The sequence below is a fragment of the Giraffa tippelskirchi genome, chromosome 13, assembly GCF_054371585.1.
Source record: "Giraffa tippelskirchi isolate mGirTip1 chromosome 13, T2T-mGirTip1v1.2.pri, whole genome shotgun sequence".
Classification (NCBI taxonomy): domain Eukaryota; kingdom Metazoa; phylum Chordata; class Mammalia; order Artiodactyla; family Giraffidae; genus Giraffa; species Giraffa tippelskirchi.
Window position 1 is genome coordinate 86,064,752 of NC_137287.1, and position 18,995 is coordinate 86,083,746.

Sequence of the window (18,995 nt, forward strand, 5' to 3'; positions counted from 1 at the left end):
CCACTGGCCTGGCCCTGGGGGCCCAGAAATAGTGTTCGCTTCAGGGTCTCCGTCCCTGTCTTCTTGTCTCCTTTTTCTGCTTTTCTCACCCTCTCTTCTCTCCCAGGGTTTGCTTGTTGGTCTGGCTTTTCGCTTAACTCTGAGCTCTCGTGTGGATCCACTCTCAGGGTCGCGCTTCCCCGCTTCTGCCCATGTGGACCCCCACCCCTCCATGTCCTCCCTGGGGCGGCCCCTCCCTGCCACGTCTCTGATGGGCTCACAGGCTCGGCCCTGTGGACATCCCACTGTCTTCTGTTCTCCCAGGAAAACAAGATCAAGTTCTCCGCCTTCCTGGAGAAGCAGTATGGGGTGAAAGTCAACCCCTCGTCCATGTTCGATGTGCATGTGAAGAGGATCCATGAGTACAAGCGGCAGCTACTCAACTGCCTGCACGTGGTCACCTTGTACAACCGTGAGTGCCCTGCCCGCACCCCCCAAGGACCAGGCCTTTTTCTCATGCGCTTGATCTGACCTGACACGTTCACTTTAAGCAGCGGCTTCTGGTTTTCTGTGTTCAGAGCAGAGCAGCTACAAGGAGTGAGATGTGAACTCAGAGTTGGGGAGCTTGAGGCTCAGGGGATTCCCTGCCTCTAGGGTAGGGCCTTGGGGGTCCCTGGAGGCTGGGTTGTAGGTTCAATGTAGCCTTTCTTTCACATTTAGTTATTATTGTTATTAGACTTGTTTAAAGTTACCTGGAGACACTTTACTTAGCAAGGGAGGCATTTAAAGTGCACTCTTGGAAGATGAAATAATATGTTACATCTGTATACCTTAAACTAGTAACATTTAAGTGGCATTTAATTTTGAAGCAAATGTGCATCAAAGACCCCCTTTAACGGCAAAGTCGCTATGAACATTTTCTAGTTCTATAAATGAGGTAATAAAGCCTCAAGGAAACCCACATGGTTTTTAAAATTTTGTAACATAGTAATAGTAACATAGTAACAGCAATAGTAACATAGTAATATTAATAGTAAAATAGTAAAGTGGATCCTGATTTTGAAAACAAAGGAACCACAGATACAGCTCTTCTGGAGAATGTCAGCTCCCCAGTTCCCATGAGGGAGACTTGGTCCTGAGGGCCCCACCCGGTCACTCATGAGACAGTTCGGATGCCGGTTTCCATTGAGCGGCTCTGACCCAACGTTCAGAAAAGGCCCAGGGGAGTGCCCTCCCACGCGTGGGACCCAGGCGTCTTCTGGGTCAGAGACAGCAGTTCCCGGAGACCTTGTTTTGTGCCATGGTTTGCTTTCGCAGTTGTGATTTTCTGCATTTTCTTTGTCGTTGCCCCAGCGGTGCCTCCAAGTCCCCTGCTCCTGAGCAGCGGGTCTCCTGGTGGCCTTCCCTTCCTCCCTGCCCCCTCTGGTGGCCAGGGCTGCCTACTGCCCCCTGCGCCGCCTCTGCTCAGGGCCCTGGCAGCGTTCCGACTGGGCTGGCAGGGCGTGCACCCCCCACCCACTCATCCGCCGGTGTGTGTGGTCCCCCCACGGGCCGCTCCCTTCGCCGTGCCCTGACTTGGGTCCCAGTCTGCTGTGAGGGCCGTCCAGTCGCCCTCCTGCTTGGTTCCTGCGACCCAAGGTCTTCCGTGTCCGCGGTGTCGGTGGCCTTTTCCAGGAAGGGTGGCTGGGCTGAGGCAATGTCCTCAGACTCCCTCTCTCCTCGGGCAGCACGGTCAGGAGGGTGGTCCTTGGGGGGCAGCTCTCTCAGCCAGCACTCGTCCTGCTGTGTCGGCCGCTGGCCATCTGGTCAATTTTCTCCATGCTTGAGGCCCTCTGAGCGTGGTGTCTCCTATCCCGTCTAAGAAGTTCCTTGAAATACATGGAAACCTGGATTCGGCTTTCTCCTCCCGGGGCTCCCTCCAGTGAGGTGTGTGGCTGGTGTTTCCTCCCACCTTCTTTTTGCCCGTTGATGGCGCGCTCTCTCCTTTTCTGCTCCATGCTGTCTGCTGGTCCTGTCTCCATGCTCTGTGTCTGCTATTCTCTGCGCGTTTCTCCTCTCTGTGGTTTCTGTGATCTGGTCGCACCTCATGGGGCTGTTCTGCTTTGTGGCCCGTGTTTTCCCCCTGCCACGGTGTTGCGTTTCGGGCCGTGTTTTCCCGTCTGCATTGACCATCCTCACAGGCTGGAAACTTTCTGGGGGCGGCTTCCACTTCCCTCATCTGTGGCGAAGCTGTGTGTGGGGGTTGGAGGAACTGCATCAGGACCCTGGCCAGAGCCTCATGAGCTCAGGGCAGCTGCAGGCCTCCCAGCTCCAGACACCTCTCTGAGGCCATGTCCCCTCTCTGAGGCCGTGTCCCCTCTCTGTGGCCATGTCCCCCTCTCTGTGGCTCCAAGTCCAGGCTGTCTCAGGAGGCTTCGTGGCCTGTGGGCCTCTGAGCCCGCCCAGCCCTCGGGGGCTCTTTGCCTGCCTCCTCCCCTCCCCAGGAGGCCAGGATTCCTGAGACCTTGCGCTCACAGCCCCATCTCTCACCCATCTCGTGACCCAGCAGGACTTGCTCAATGATCTGGAGTTCGCATATTTTTCTTCTTTGCAATGTAGCTTGTGGATTTGGGGCTTTTTTTCCCCCCTTGTTCTCTAGGTCACTCTGTCTGCTATCTGGAAGTGGGAAGGTTCAAAACTCAGGGACTACGGGAACCTGAGGTCAGAGGTTAAAGATAAGCCATGCCCCTTAGCGGTTCCCAACCCTGGTGAATACTGTTCAGGGCAGCCCGGCACCTCTGTAGACACCACCACCCCAATGAAATCTGAAAACCCAGTGACCTGGCAAGGACACCTCATTTTGCTGGGGCTGGAGGCGAGCTGTCTGCTCCTGTGCAGGAAAGCTCTGGGGGACTTCTCACCCTCTGTCCCAGCAGGAAAGGGGCCTGGGGTCTCACTGACACGCCGCGCAGGCTGACAGTTAATCACCACCGTCCCAAGGTCAACCCGTTTTCGAGTGCCCATCACATGCAAGGGCCTTCAGTCCTGGTCACCAGACCCAATGGAGCTCCTGTCTTGGGCTGTTCTGGACACAAAGGCGCAGCTTTTCCACTGAACCTTCTGGAAGAATCTGCTCCTGGTTAGCCTTCGGCACCAACCTGGACACAGTGCCGAATTCTGTAAATCGAAGCTCCTGGCGGTGCACCGCTTGCATCAGGCTGGTCTCTGAGGACACTGGTTACCGAGGCAAGCGCAGGGCTCAGGCATGTCTGGCTCCAGTTGCCTTACTTGGCTGTCTTCTATTTCTCTTGCAGGAATAAAGAAGGACCCGACCCAGGCCTTTGTGCCCAGGACTGTCATGATCGGGGGCAAGGTGAGGTAACGGCCTCTTTGTTCTTGCTTGGCGATGGGCAGGGACATACAAACCACCATGCTTTTCTGCAGTGTCCCTGTCTCTGGGCTGCACGCTGCGGGTGGCTAGGCGCCGACCTGCACACAAACCCCAGAGGTCCCAGCCCCGGCTGTGCCTCTGGGCCAGGACGCCCAGATTTCTTATTAGCTCGGCCACTGGAAGGGAGCTGGATGGGGACCCTGCCTGCCCAGGGCCAGCCTCCAGTGGGGAAGCACCATTCCTTGGTGTGACTGCCAGCATTCCACACATCCCCTGAACTTTTGTGCTGAGTGGACACTGGTCACTGGCTGCTTCATCAGCTAGATGTGGGCTTGCTCTCAGCCTGACCTCACGTGTTTTATTTGCCGTGGCACGTGCTTTAGGACACGTGATCGCGGAGTCCCAGTGTGTCGCCAGGGGGCATTGGTGGGTCCCACCACAGGTCTCTGGACTCTAGGCCCCGTGTCCCTACCCTCTGCCACTTTTCCCAGGAGCCTGGGCATGGCTACTTCATGGGGGCTGCAAGCGGGCCCAGGTCTGTTCTCTCCTCTGACTTGAGCACCTCCACAGGTGGAGGCACCCTGTGGGCTCCCCCAGCTCAGACAGCAGCTCACACCAGCCTTGTTCTGTTTCAGCCACCCCCCCACCCCTGACTCCTGCTGTTCCTGAAACAGATTCTGGACAGCACTCTGTTTCATTTGTCAGTATTTCCATATGCATTTCTCAGAGATACGGACTGTCAAAAAGTTTTGAAATGTTTTTTAGAAACAAAAATCTAGAGAAAAAGAATCGTAGAACATCCACAAACCTGTTGCTTGACTTTTGCTGAACCTTTTCAAAGTAGATTACAAACACTGTAACATTTCACCCCTAAGAACTTCATCAGTTGTCTTCCCAATGACGTTTTCCTGCAAAACCACACAACGCCACCATCACACCTACAACACTTGACAAGAATTCCTCCACGTCATTAAATATCCAGCCAGGGCCACATGCCTAGCTGTCTTATTAGAAATCTTGAGTTGGTTTGAATCAGGACCCAGTGAGGTTCTCACATGGCGCCAGGCAGCTGTGTCTCATCCGTAGGTTTTCGTCCACATCCCCCCTTTTTGCCCCTGAAGTTTTTTACAGAAATCGGGTTGTGTGTCTCCCCCAGCCCGTGTCCCTCTGGTATCTCCCAGAACCTTCATGGGTTCCCCATGTTTCCTGTAGGTTGGTAGTCAGTTCTCAGGGGTCCTTGTTTCCTCTCTCCATTTCTGAAAAACAAACTAGAATCAGGAAACCAAGCTTGAGGCTGACAGATCTGTGCATGTGGGTAAGGGGCTGTCACAAGAGGCGCTCGGTCGGCACCAAGGGAGCAGCTGGGGTGCTGTGCCCTGTGGGCCCATCTGCCAGGCTGAAAGACACACAAGGATGCCATGATCTCAGCGCTGGAGTGTGTCCAACCCAGCCTCCAGCGACTCTGCCCTGAGCACAAGGTGGGTGCTGTGTGCCCCTTTCCCCATTCCAGGCAGCGCCCGGCTATCACATGGCTAAGAAGATCATCAAGCTGGTCACATCCATTGGTGACATCGTCAACCATGATCCAATTGTGGGCGACAGGCTCAAAGTGATCTTCCTGGAAAACTACCGGGTGTCCTTGGCCGAGAAAGGTGAGCTTGCCCTGCCTGGATGCGGCGGGTGGTCCTTGCTGGTCAGGGCCTGTCTTGCTTTCAGGCAGATTAATGGCCCTGATACCACATTCCCCAGCCAGAGGGGCCCTGGTCTGGTAGCCAAGGCTCTGGTCTCTGTAATTCCTGCCCTCCCCTCCTCGTGCCTCTGCCCCTCAGCTTGGCCTTCCTGCCCCTGGGCTCATTCTTGGTGGCCCATGCCCCCCCGCCCTTCCCCCACCCTCTCCCCGCCCCAAGGATGCTTCTGCTTGTCCCCACCTGTTCACTCTGGCCTGCGTCTGCTCTGGAGGCATCTAGCTGGGGCCTCTCCACTGTGGGAGTCCTGGGTATGTGTTGCCACCCAGAGAAGGGCCTGTGGCCACATGTGCCTCCGAGCAGGGCTCTCCTGAGCTAGACTTGCCTTTCTAAGTCAGCCACATCTGGAGACCTGGCAGGAAGTGCTAAGAACCTGAGCCTGGAATCATGGCCCGAGTCGCAGCCCCTCTGGTCCACTGGGGCATGGGCAAGACCCGTCAGTCAGGAGGCACAAGAGCAGTCCAGTGGAGTATGCTGGTCCAGTGGAGTACGCTGCCCTCCAGGCGTCCAGTGGAGGGCAGGCTCTCACACTCCCTCCCCCTCCAGTGCGGCCAGGTCATCAGCACTGTGGTCCTGCCACTGCCCTGGACCATCTGTGGCTCCGGGGTTGGGTTGTGGCTCGTGCTTCACTGAGCTTCTCACATGTCTCAGGCCCTTTGCCGCCTGGAACTCCCAGGCCAGCTCCTTTACTTCCTAGAACTGACCTCAGGGACAGCCTGGGGTCAGGCCCCATGCTCCCCAGCTCTTGGACTTGCTGTGGTCACGTGTCCACCATCCCGTCTGCCTGTGTCCCTCTGCCCAAGGGGCCAGGGGTGCCTATGTCTTCATCCTGGAACCTGGGCCTGACCATGAAGATGGGGCCAGACTCTGGACTTGGCTGACCCCCAGTGCCCACCGGCCGGGTCGGGGAAGCAGCATCTGTCAGCCCTGAGGACTGGCTGAGGATGCAGAAGCAGGGACGCCGAGGCAGGCAGGACAGAAGCTGTGCTCCTGCCGCCATGGCGAGACACTCATAGGAACCCGCGCGTGGGAGAAGCCACCCGGCTGCTGGGGGGTTGTGACTCGGCTGCTATGCCCAGTTTGTACAGAGGGACTCCCGGGCATGAGGCCATGGGAAGACTGTCTCCGGTCCTCTGCTTCTGTGAGAGTTGATTCCTTTCAAAGTTGTTTAAGGAGCCTATGGGCTGATGGACTAAGACAGCAGTGATGTCAGTGAATACCCCACCCGGCTTTGGTACGGCCCTGGTCCGCAGGTTCTAAAACAGAGGTCCTCTGCCACCTGCAGGGCTTCTCGGCGTCTCCACGTGGACCCGCTGCCTTGGGCTGCCCTTGGTCGGGAAGGGGAGCTGTGTGGGGTGGGAGGCAGCGGATGGTGTCCCCTTGCCGTTCCTGTTGCTCTTGTGCCCCCTGACAGATGGGTTTTGCCTGCTCCCTGCTCCCCGCAGTCATCCCTGCTGCTGACCTGTCGCAGCAGATCTCCACCGCGGGCACCGAGGCCTCAGGAACGGGCAACATGAAGTTCATGCTCAACGGGGCCCTCACCGTCGGCACCATGGACGGGGCCAACGTGGAGATGGCTGAGGAGGCTGGGGCCGAGAACCTCTTCATCTTTGGCCTGCGGGTGGAGGATGTGGAGGCCCTGGACCAGAAAGGGTGGGTCCCTCTCAAGGCCTCCGTCTCCTCTAAGTGTCCTCACACCTGTGGATACCTTGAGGGGGTCCCAGCTCAGCCTAGTTGCCTGAAATCCCTCAGGGGACCCGGGGAGGCCTCAGGCGCCACGGGCTGAACCCAAATGGTGGGAAACTTGTCAGCCTGTGAGCACTGCCCCTTTTGGCCCTGCCCCATGTCTGCCACACGCTTCACTCTCCCCAGATTCCCTGATGGCTCTCAAGTCTGACTTCACATGTCATTTTCTTCTGCAAGGTCCTGGCACAGACTGGGGGTGGGGGCTCTGCGGGACCCTTTGAGCAGCCCCTCCTGGAGGACCGTCTCAGCCACCATGTGTCTGTACCAGGAGGAGGTGGGGGTGACGTGCCCTCGGCGGCCAGCTCAGCCTGGCTGGCCCCGGCCCTACCTGTTCATGAGTCCACCGTCTCCTGCAGGTACAATGCCCGCGAGTACTACGACCGCCTGCCCGAGCTGCGTCAGGCAGTGGACCAGATCAACAGTGGCTTCTTCTCCCCCAGGGAGCCCGACTGTTTTAAGGACGTCGTCGACATGCTGCTGAACCATGACAGGTAGGACAGGACCCTCATCCCTCTCCACCGCCAGTTCAGACAGTGGGTGCCCAAGACCGCACATCATTTGGGGCGAAGCCTGGGCTTCTGTGAGGCTCACCCCACAGCCAGAGACTTAGCCACACCTAGGCACTCGGGCTTGTGGGGCCTTTGACCATACTTGGCAAGCCTCAGAGCCTGGTGATGGGATTGCATGACAAGCAAGAGGTGATGTCACCTCTGTGGGTGGATGGAGGTGACGTGCCTCGGGTACAGGGAGCCTGGGTGTTAACCACTCCTGGACTCCCAGGAGTTCAGGTGGAATGAACTTGTAAGGCTACAAGTCTCCACGTGGTTGGTGTTTTATGACAAGGCCACTGACATGGGGTGACGCTCCTCTGGGCACAGCCTTGCTCACTTGTCACAGGTTGACTGTGCCATCCGCCTTGACCACAGGCTTCTGCTGCACCCTGGTAAAAGGCGGGTCTGTTGAAGGCCAAGAATTGACCTTTACTCCACTTTCAGTTCCTATGGGTTAGTCTGTTGTGTTCCAATGCATGTTGTCTGCTGGCTTCTGTCAGACTCGATCATAACTCCACGCACATCTGGGGCTGGGCGCTCAGCCCTGCTGATTCTGGGATCCAGGAGGGACTTTACAGGGTTCTATGAATTGTGATCCTGATTCAGTTGTAACCAAAACACGTTTTTGTGTCATAAATCCTGCACCACCAGTTGTCAGCTCGTGAGACCTGAGAACAGGTGATGGTGGAGCCTGAGTCCCCTGGGCCCCCTGGAGGTGGAGGGGGGCCTTAGTCTGTGTTCCTCTAGCCCACAGGCATGGTTTCTTTCAATAGCATGGGGCTATAATAAGGTTTTTCTAGAGTAGTGTCTGCAGGACAGCAGTGTTGCTCAGAGAGAAGCCACTGTGGCCACCTGTCATGTGGAGCACAAGCACACAGCCAGCCAAATCTGGGGGCCCTTTTCCTGACCTCCCATTCGCCACCGACCCAGCCCAGCTTCTTGTCTCCCATTTCAGGTTCAAGGTGTTTGCGGATTATGAAGCGTACGTGGCATGCCAGGCCCGGGTGGACCAGCTGTACCGGGTGAGGTTCTTGGGCCCTGGCAGGGAAGTCAAAGGGTGGGACCATGTCCTGCTGTCTTGGGCCACTCCCGGGAGCTCACAGCTGACCTAGTGGCCCAGAGCAGGTTGGGCTTCTTCCTCTCCTGCTCAGGGACTGCCTCAGCTGGGTGTCTGCCTGGGCTACCACCTGGGACCCTTGAAGCCAGGCTGCTATCCACACCAGCGCACATGCCCCTGCAGCCTGGGTGCTGCCACAGAGCCGGCAGGCAGGGCAGGACTTCCCTCCCAGAGGCGCTGCTGAACCCCGGCCCGCAGTCTGACTGCCTGCAAGCGTGAGGAGAGCAGGGGTGATGCGCGGCATGAGGCCCGAGGCAGGAGACTGGGCTTGTGGGCAGCGAAGACCTTTGTGCTCAAAGGGAGATGAACAGTTTCTCGGGCAGTGGATGCGTCGCCAGCGAGCAGAGTGAGGACCTGCAGCTCTAGGGTGGGCACAATGGAGCTGGCTCTCCACTCCCGGCCCCAGGTCCCACCACCCTGTGACTTGCAGGGAGAGGGCACAGCCAGGGGGGGCCTCCCGGGAAGACTCAGCTCCTGAGCCCAGGGAGGTGACAGGGTGTCGTAGCCCGTGCACCTGGCCAAGGATGGCCGCAGGAGGGGACACTGGCGACAGGGGCGTGGCTGTGTAGTCACTGCCCAAATCATTAAAGTAGGTTCTTGGATGCGGCCCAAGGGGCTTGTATCTCACCATCCCCCTCAACTCAGAAAACAGCTCCTGAAGTCCCCTCCTGAGACAGGACAGGAGGGGGCCTGGGAGGCCAGGTAACCCCGGGCTCAAGGAGGTACACTGGCTTCCCTTCCAGGAGTGCCCTCCTGGCGCTGGCTGCAGTCTGGGGGTGAATCCCCTCCTGGCGGGGTGTCTGTGCATTGTGTGCACTCTGCCCTGGCGGGACCCCTCGGACTCCAGGCCCTGTCTGCTCACCTGGAAGCTTTTGTGGTGGGTGGGCCCCCTTCCCAGTGAGCTCTGAGCTATGAGGACCTGCCTTCCGTCAGGCTGCCCAGGGCTGAGTGCATCTGGGGACAGGCCAAGGTCACTGAGCACCCGCTTCCCTCTGCAGAACCCCAAGGAGTGGACCAAGAAGGTCATCAGGAACATCGCCTGCTCAGGCAAGTTCTCCAGTGACCGGACCATCACGGAGTACGCCCGCGACATCTGGGGCGCAGAGCCCCCTGCCCTGCAGACCCCACCGCCCAGCCTCCCCAGGGACTAGGCCCCGGCCTCGAGACCAGCTTTCGTTCCCTTGCTGACTCTGCCCGTTGTTTCCAAGCATTTTGCTAGCGCCCTGCTTCTTTCAGTGCCGCTTCCAGGAGGGCTGGGGGAATCGTGGTGGTGGCTTTGAGGGGCTGGGGTGTGGCGATGCCCCCTCATTGCCTGCCGGAGAGCAGGTCCCGAGCACTGACAGGGCTCGCCCCCCCACCTCAAGATGCCCACTCAGCTTCCCCACAGCCTCGTACAAACCTGTGTGGGCTCATATTCAGTTTTGAGCCTCTGCATTCTGGGGTCCAATCAGGTAGCCGTGACAAAGCTTGGGCAAGTGTGTGTTTCTGCAGCACACAGGCTGGCCATCCAGTCTCTCCCAGCCCAGCTCTTCCTCCTGGCCATGCTGGGAGGGTCCAGTGCACTGCGCTGTGTCCTCATAGCTGCCATGTGGGCACCCGACCTGGGGTTTCCAGATTGAGCAGATAGCAGGGCCCCAGGGCAACCGAGGGTGACACTGGGGAGGACACCTGTGTCCAGCACCAGGGGCTTCAGTTAGGACAAGGCTGGCTGGTGCAGAATTGGTTTGATTTTGCTTTTTCGAAAGATTTTTCACAAGGAAATGAAACTAGCTGAGGTCTTTCCTTGTTTAACAATGAAAAATAGCACTTTTAAAGTTTATGCCTGGGGAGGCAATGCTGGGGTATTTTCACCTGGGGTCCCCACCTCACTGGGTGAGGCTGAACACCAGCCCTGTGCCAGACCTGCACCCTCCGTGTGCCCATCAGGAAGGAGGCAGCAGGACAACCTGGTCTGGAAAATGACTGGTGGGCCCAGAGGGGAGCCCACCCTCCATTCTACCCAGACGGCAGGCTGGCACCAGGGATGGTGGCTGAGCAGTGGGAAGGACGAAGCCAGGGAGCAGGCGGGAGCTGGGGTCAGAAGATTCCAGAGGCTCTGCGCCCTCACATGCCAGACCTGGGTGGCTCGGGGCTCTGCCCTCACCCCACCAGAGCCAGAGGGGTCTGCGGTCGCGCCCCCAGCACCCATTGCTGCCTGCCCTTTAGGCCAAGCGTGACCGTCACTGTGCCTCTCACTGTCACTGCCTCGTGTGAGAAAGCGATTAAACCTGCCTGTCCTCAGATGCTCTGGCCTCTGTGTGTCTCTGCACCCAGGGCGCTGCGTGTCCCAGCCGGGATACACTGTGACCCAACACTCCCGGACTGGGGAGAGGAAGTTCTCACCCAGATGCTGTGGGACTCGGAGCCCCGTGAGCCTGAGTCATCAAACCCAGCACTGGGAAAACGTCAGGTGGGTGTTGGCGTTTTGGGTGTGAATTGTATTGTTCTTTTGCACCTGTCTTTTGCCACCCACTCCTGGTCCTGGGAAGTGGAAACTCCTGGGGACCAAATTGTTCCCCTCCCCAAACTGTATGGCTGCAGGTTAAATCAAAAACCTAGCGGGATGTGAGCTCAGGGCTCAGTGTTACACAGAGAACCCAAATGTTGGGGGAGGGGCACCTGGTCTCGGGTCTGGGGCAGCTCCCAGGACACTCGCTTCCACAGGCTGTGACCACAGATCAGCGGTGGGCATCCTGAGCCATTCCTGACCACAGACTGACTTTGTGACTCAACAAAGGGTCAGTCCTACTCCACAGTTTAAGCTGAGCTGCTTGGACTGAGGTAATAAGCGGAGACACCCCCAAGCAGAGACATGTAGACCTAATTACCTGAAAGGTGTTGAGGGCAGTAGCTACCTGCTCAGCAACCTTGTTATGCTTTATCTTCAGGCTGTCAGACACCTGTAGAAACACTAACAGGTTGTATTTTTACTTTATGTCCTACTTTATCCTCCCCGCCTGCCCCCACCCCCCGCCACCGTAAAATCTGAGGCAACTTACACAGACAAAATTTAAAGAAAAAGGATGAAGACTTGAGCCCAGGCAGAGTGGGTGAAGTGTAGATGGTCTCAGACGGCCTCGCTGGTCAGGACGAGCAGGGGATGTGGCCCTGGGCTGCAGGGCTGCCAGGAGCCCCAGGGGGCCACCCTGGCCACACGGGCTTTGTGCTTTAGTTACATGAAGGCAGTGTCAGGTCAGGATGGGCGTCCCAGAAAGCCAAGGGGACGTGAAGCTGAGGGCCAGGTGGTTGAGAATTGCCATAGGCAGCTCTAAGGTGTTTCGAAGCGAGTGTAATCTCCTGTTTCTGGGCCTCCAGCCAGTCCACAGCTGCTCACAAGCCAAGGGGAGTGGGGGAGAGAAGGCAAATAAGCTCCTCCTCACCCCGGGGAATTTCTGCACTGACTCGAAAGTGTCAGAGCCTAAGGATCTAGGGGAGGAAGGCCTGCCTTTAGGAGAAGGTAAAAGTTACTCAGTCGTGTCCGACTCTTTGCGACCCCATGGACTACATAGTCCATGGAATTCTCCAGGGCAGAATGCTAGAGTGGGTAGCCTTTCCCTTCTCCAGGGGATCTTCCCAACCAGGATTGAACCTAGGTCTCCCACATTGCAGGCAGATTCTCTACCAGCTGAACCACAAGGGAAGCCCAAGAATACTGGAGTGGGTAGCCTATCCCTTCTCCAGTGGATCTTCCCGACCCAGGAATCGAACCAGGGTCTCCTGCATTGCAGGTGGGTTCTTTACCGACTGAGCTACCAGGGAAGCCCAAGGAGAGAGTTGGGTGAACCAAAGCCCTCCACCCTGAGACCAGCCCTATACTGTACAGCGTGCAACCCCCTTAGAAAGCCACACACCATCTCCCTCTGGGGGTGAGAGGGGGCGGTGAGTGGGCACTGGCGTTGTGCATGGGAGGCGGGTTTGGCCAGACGCCATAACTAGTGAGTGAATGAGCTGACACTTCCAGGGCAGAACAGGAGTCCCTGGACTCCAGCAGCCTGAATCCTTTCACGAGTGGCCAGGGGCTTGTCCCACCACCCATCCATTGACACAGCAACATTCAATGAGCTTGCTAACCATAAGGCTGAAAGGCTCACCCCACAAAAGACCTGGTTTTAGGAAAATGCCATCTGCCCCACTGGAGAAGACAACCTCTCTGTGAACACGCCTCCTCCGACACAATACCCCTCCCCGTGGGACCTCGGTGTCTGCAGGAGGGGGAAGAAAGCCCGCAATCCTTGGCCTTACAGAGCCACCCCCTCCTCCCATACGCCTGGGTTCTGAGAGTGGCCTGGAGCTGTGGGCACAACCTGGACACTACTGGAGGCAGCACTGAGAAAACAGACAGACCACCACCACAATTTTATTCTTAAATAAATGCTCAGTCTAAGGCCTGGTTAGGCAGACAAGTGGGTGGACATCAGAGGAAGGCAGATCGCCGGCCCCTCCCTGGCAGGGAGCAACGGGGCGACCCAGGGAGGCAGGGATGCCGAGGAAGGCAAGCAGGGCAGGCAGGGCAGGAGGGGCTGGTGGAGCCATGAGCGTCCATTCTGGGGGGGACAGAAAGAACCCACGTTCACCCATGTTCTCGAGGGTGGTGCTGGAAAGCTCAGCGTGGTCCCGGAAAGCTCAGCGTGGTCCCAAGACCCCTCACCTCCTGTCCCAAGCTCCCTGTGCCGGGCTCAGGAGGTGTGGGGTCGACTAGCCGATGGCCAGAAAGTTCTGTCACTGTCTTCCCAACAAGCCCTCGGGCTGAGGGGCAGCATGAGGGGGAGAAGGCCACATGCCGCCTCCGTGTGGTCCACAGAGACCCCTGTTCCCCGCAACCCGGGGCAGTGCCTCAGGTCTGCCAGGGCCTCCCCTGGCATCCGTGTTCCCTCTCCAGGCACATCTCTGGGGGGCCGGGCTGGCAGGAGGAAAGGGGGACGAGGGCAGAGGCCTTCATGCTCCCGGGCAGCGAGCGACACTCAGTGCTGGCGCTCTGGTTCCGACTTCCCCAGGAACTCCCTGGAGCAGAGGAGGATACCTGTCAGCCAAACCCCTCTGGGCCAGATCAGAGACCCCACCTCCCACGGTCCTCCCACAGCCCACCCGGGAGGCTGCAGAGGAGCCCCGAGGACCATACTCAGCCTCGAACACCCTGTGAGGCAAATGGGCAGGGTGCCAAGGGCAGCGCCAAGTCAAGTCCTGACAGGGAGTGAGGACAGGTCACTGCACCCCGATGCTAGAGGGGCTCTCTGGTCTACATTTTCTGTGATGTGTGCCTTTTACAAGGAAAAACCACAGTCCCAGAGCAACGCCATGCTCTTACCATCCCCTCTCAGCAACACACATTCCGTGCACCAAGAAACGTCAAAAACACAGAGCGCTGCCCCTGGGACTTCAAGGGCCTCACGTACCAAGTGGAGTTCCCTAGCACGCATTCCTCTGAGGGCTGATACCAGCAGCCCGCGCTCAGCAGGGGCCCTGCAGCCAGGACGTGGGGGCGGCCTGCATCCCCAAGTGGAAGGCAGGGAGTGTCTGGTCCATCCAAACCCTTCCCTCTGCCACCAGGGCACCCTCGTTCCCAGGCTTGGGACAGGTGGCCGGGCTGTAGTCCACGTGCCAGCCTCCCTCCCTGAGGCAGCTGGGGACCAACAGGCTTTGGGGCAGCTGGCCCAGACCTGCATCACCCCTACCACACACACCCCCTGCAAGGGCAGTGACCTGACGGGCCTGTGGGAGGGGACAGGGGGGCCTAAGTGCAGCAGCCGTGGTGTCCTCACTGCCCGACCGCACACAGAGGACTGCAGCCCGGCAGGCCACACGTGCTAACACCGGACCCCTCTGACCAGCCCTGCACGGCTGTCCAAGCTACAGCCATAGGGGCTTGCCCAGCTCCCGCACGCCAGGGCAGGGCAGAGTAGCACCTCACCTCAGGATCCGCGGGAGCTCAGGGCTCTTGTAGATGTACTTGTGCCTATAGCCAAGGTCCGAGTGGAAGGGGATGAACTGAACCTTGAAGTCCCGGAAGCTGCGTGACGGCGCGGCGATGTTGTAGAGCTGGGGGACAGAGAGGAAGGTCATCACCCGGGGCCTGGGGTGACCTGCCTCAGCTACAGGACCCTCGGGCCACCCCTCGATACCCTCTCTGTCCTCACCCCGTCTCGAGACCAGCCTTCCTCAGGGGTCCTCAGCACCCTCAGGCCACCTGCCCCGGGATGCTGAGGTGGCCTGAGTGCCCAGGGCAGCCTGACAGCTCTGTCCCAGGGCTGAGTGGCCCGTATGCCTAGGTCAAGGCCCATCTACAAGCTGGCTCATGGTCTGTGGCACCCCAGCCCCTCCTTCCAGCCCAGGATGCCCAGGTACTAGGCCCAGACCTGTTTGGAGGCAGCCTGGGTCCCCTGCCCTCTAGCCTGCCCCTGCCCCTCACCACTGCCACGGTCAGAGGGTGCTCCCTCCCACCTGTAGATCTAATCCTGCTGCCTGGCAGCAAAGGCAGATGCAGCAAAAGCAGACACAGAGGCCCCACAACAAGAGGACGTCCTCGGACATCAGCCCCATCCCAGAGGCAAGAGATCATGTGAAAGTTCTGAACTGCCAACCTCCCCCGCCTTCTCCCTCACAAGGGGCCCAGCTGGTAGCAGGACCCTCTTCCACACCTGCCTGGCCCGAACATGAGTCTGCCCGATGCCCACCTTTCTGCCAAGCTGGAAGGGCACGACTGGGTCGTCCTCGGCGTGCAGGATGAGCAGGGAACAGGAGATGTGCTTCACACTGCGGGACGGGGGAGGGAGAAAGGCACTGGATGGCCAGGAAAGGCTGGGCCTCCCGGGCTCCCGGACTGCCGGCAGCAGGGCCCAGTGAGGGAGCGCTTCACCATGGTGCAGAACGGCTCAAACTGCCAGGCATTTTTAATACAGAGCTAGCAGCTGATTTCTTAGATGTTTCCATCAGTATCTGTTCTAGGTGACAAGTGTCAATCAAATCTAGAGACCAATTCATTCACCAAATCGGGTCCCTGAATATTTCCTGGAAATTTAAAAACAAAACAAAAAACTTTGCCAGTACACTATTCTTAAAAAGTTACAAAACGATGTTTACAAACTAAGTAATAGGTGGGCCAGGAAACTTACTGCAAATGAACATTACTGGACATCAGTTGGCAAAAGAGCCACCCTCTAATTTCTCTTTTGGGTATATGACATTTAATTTCTGAATGTTTCAAATAAATGAACATTCTCAAGATGGTCACTGAATCCAAACCTTTCAGCAAACCGCCTACCGAAGGACAGGCTGCAGGACTGGTGGGCCCTAGGCGCTCCTGGCTGCCCCTCACTGAGGCCTCACGGGGAGCTGGTGGACGCAGCAGACACCTGCTACTGGCGATCTCATGCTGGTCTGGGGCTTTGTGCAGGCAGCCCCAGGGCAAGCCTGGCACCTAGCAGGACCAGGCCTGGGTGTGCACCCAGCAGTCTGGCAGGCTGCACTGCTGCTGGTGGCACCCAGATTACCCACTCACCACATTTTACTCCCAGGGTGAAGTGCTTGCTGGTGTGCAAGACACGCTTTGACATTTGACATCTTTTCAGAACTTCCACCTATGAAGCTGGTCCTTCGCTTCTCCAACTCTTGAGGCCTAGCTCACACGCTGTCACCTTGGCAAGTATTTGGGAACAGACCTGCCCACCAAGTAGGGGCTCCTGACTTACAGGGGGTGAGGGATGGCCGGCCCCCCCAACACTCACACTGGCTCAAGCTGGGGGGCAGCCACAAGGTGACTTTCTCACTGTCGTCATTTTTAGAGGAAATCCAGTTTATTCAGGTAATTCTTCTTTTAAAAATGTAGATTTTTAAATGCTAACTGAATATTCAGATAAAATTTTTCTTTTTTTATAATAAATTAAAGTCCATGAAATAAAGATATCACAAAGACAATGTTAATTGAACTTGAATGTTGTTCAAAGAAAGAGTTCTAAATATAATATGTAACTTCTGGTTTACCTAATAGAAATATTTTTAATATTAACCTTCAGAACATCTTTACATAACCAAACACAAATCAAATGGCTAAGGCAAAGTCATTTTTTGAACAACAGTTACTCTTGCTGCTTTAACACCTGTTCAGGAATTCTGGTTTTGACAAATAATTTTCAAGTAAAACAGTTCTATGGACCAAAAAATATGCTGTTTTCCTATTTCTTTAACTCTACAGTCTTTCCACCTTCCTACTTCCCTTTCTCTACCTGACATTCCTTTTATAGAGATGTGTTGCTTAGAAAAGACCTCTACATGTCCAGAATCCCACCCTCCTTGGTTAACATGACTCAAGACGCTTATTCTGAGGGTTCTTGGGGTTCTTCTAAATTCCCTCCCACAGTACTCACTTTTCATCATTTGCAAACTGAATTCCACTGCTTGTGATGGGATCAAGGAAGAACCAGTCAAACCCAGGGAAGTATCGATAGATCTGGAGGTGACATGTAGACAACAAGGAGAGAATCAATTACTACACCACCATGGGGGCTGGGGTCACCCCTGCTTCCAAATCAGGCTGACTGGTGGGCCCAGAGCTGGGGGGGATGGGTGGTAGCCAGGGTCACCCCTGCTTCCAATCAGGTGGCCCCAGACCTGGGGTGATGGGCGGTAATATACCCCCATAGGGGCCGGGGTCACCCTTGCTTCCAATCACGCTGATTGATGGCCCCAGAGCCGGCGGGGAGGGCAGTGGTCCTCCTATCCCTCCCCCCACCCTCAGACTCCCTGCTCAAGAGGCCCCAGACTGGCTGCGGGGGATTGCACAGAAAGAGGGCTCCCACACCCGAGACTCAGAGACCAGGCTTCCCATACACAACGGGCCACAACCCCCAAGAAAACGGAGGACCGTGTGATTCGGGAGAAGAGCAATATCAAACAACACCCAACAAAGGACTCTTCTGTCTGCAGCAGGCAGCGTGAGGTCAGGCAGGGCTGACACAGCGCCCCAGGACACACAAAAGCAGTGGGAGGAGGAGGAGGAAGCAACAGGACACAGAGGGGCCCCTTCCGGGCCCAGCCTGTAAATGGAGGGTCTCAGGCCTTGAGGCCAGCCAGTGAAGACCCAACAGCACAGGATTCCCACCAAGGGTTTCCTGGAGCGCCCACCAGCTCCACTCCCAGCCCACACTGGGCCCCAGGGGCAGCAATGCCAGATGGGCAACCTGTGCCATGGGGCAAGGCCTCCTGTGGGTCTAGCGGCCCTCAGACAACCCGACTGTGACCACACCCTTCTACCTGGCACGAAGCTATAAATATCCTGAGTGGCTCTGCAGTCAGGCCAGTGCCCAGAATTAAATGAGAATTAACTTTCAATAACGTCTGTATTTATCAGAATACTTAAATAACTTTTATGACATTTTAATTTACTTATATGCATATTTACTCATAGTCATTTTCATATGTTATAGCTATTATTTCCATTATATAAATAAGTCCATCTTTAATAAGCTCTGTACTTGCCACTGAGAACGGATGGCTCTTGGCTTCTTCACGGATATTAGTGAATGGAGATTCCAAGATGAGGGCATCTGGAGGAGTCTCTAGATAAATAAGACCAACAGGGAACTGAGAGGTGAGCAAGAAGCTCCAACAGGACACTCCTCATGCCACCATCCCCTTGACAGGACCATGGACCCCAAGTGCCCACCTGGCTGGCCCTGCCCCTCAGGTCCTCCCCTGGGGTCACGTGAGGGAAGTGGTCTCGAGGGGACCCTGAGAACCATGTCTGCTGAGGCTGCCTGTTTGGAGCCCAGCCCCTGTCAAGGTGCCACCAGTTGCCAGAGAATCTGGGGAACAGGGTTGGGCCCTCAGGGGGTCTGCTCAGGCCCCCATTTCAACGCCTGGCTCTCGTCTCACCACCCCGCTCATCCACCACCACCCACTTCAAAAGAAGCTGGCAGGGCCTGGGGCACAGCCAGCGCCCAAAGAGCCCTCCTGAGTGGGAGCCAGGCCACACCCGTGGCGTAGGACCCATGCAAGCGCCTACCTCGCTCACAGAGGCGCCGCACCAGATTTGTGGCCACTCTGGAAAGAGGGAAAAGTTCAGTTGGATCATGACAAAAACTGTTGCAGACAAGATTGTTCCCGGGGAAGCTAGGACCAGCACAGTGATGGGTGAGGTTTTGGGTGGGGGTGCGCAGGGCCCGGCGGCCAGCCCCTCCAACAGGGACTCCACGATGGCACCTCCACGGCCCCGAGGCACGTGCTGCACCTCACCTAGAACTGCCCCTGCGGGCTGCACAGTGATGCCCCAGCTCACACCCGCTCCTACAGACGCAGATATGAGGGGCCCAGAGCACCGCAGGGCCCAGGAAGCCCCAGCGGTGGGGAGGTGGCCCCCAAAGGGGGCAGCACCTGGACTCTGCCCAGCCTAGGCCTCCTGCTTTCCCAAGACCAAGCTGGGCAGGTCCAGGCAGATACCCAGGGTGGGAAGGCCT

General features: G+C 57.3%; 2 protein-coding genes across 6 annotated transcripts in view; one reads left to right on the plus strand and one right to left on the minus strand.

Annotated features, from left to right (window-relative positions):
* The window catches only part of PYGB (glycogen phosphorylase B), a 38,573-nt gene extending 27,785 nt beyond the window's left edge, over window positions 1–10,788 (plus strand). For 4 of the 5 annotated variants that reach the window (XM_081560494.1, XM_081560495.1, XM_081560497.1 and 1 more), the window contains 7 exons: window positions 304–451; window positions 3,273–3,331; window positions 4,860–5,001; window positions 6,540–6,747; window positions 7,197–7,331; window positions 8,347–8,413; window positions 9,507–10,788. In XM_081560494.1, the coding sequence (XP_081416620.1) occupies window positions 304–451; window positions 3,273–3,331; window positions 4,860–5,001; window positions 6,540–6,747; window positions 7,197–7,331; window positions 8,347–8,413; window positions 9,507–9,659 (912 nt within the window). In that variant the 3' untranslated portion in view covers window positions 9,660–10,788. Of the gene's footprint in view, window positions 1–167; window positions 452–3,272; window positions 3,332–4,859; window positions 5,002–6,539; window positions 6,748–7,196; window positions 7,332–8,346; window positions 8,414–9,506 lie in introns of all 5 variants that reach the window. The other variant, XM_081560493.1, reaches the window with a different exon arrangement.
* Window positions 10,789–12,888: 2,100 nt separating this feature from the next.
* The window catches only part of ABHD12 (abhydrolase domain containing 12, lysophospholipase), a 48,150-nt gene continuing 42,043 nt past the window's right edge, over window positions 12,889–18,995 (minus strand). The window contains exons 8-13 of the mRNA XM_081560534.1: window positions 18,545–18,582; window positions 18,019–18,098; window positions 16,908–16,990; window positions 15,219–15,297; window positions 14,456–14,583; window positions 12,889–13,548 (exon numbers count right to left, since the gene is read on the minus strand). Of these exons, the coding sequence (XP_081416660.1) occupies window positions 13,509–13,548; window positions 14,456–14,583; window positions 15,219–15,297; window positions 16,908–16,990; window positions 18,019–18,098; window positions 18,545–18,582 (448 nt within the window). The 3' untranslated portion in view covers window positions 12,889–13,508. The remainder of the gene's footprint in view (window positions 13,549–14,455; window positions 14,584–15,218; window positions 15,298–16,907; window positions 16,991–18,018; window positions 18,099–18,544; window positions 18,583–18,995) is intronic.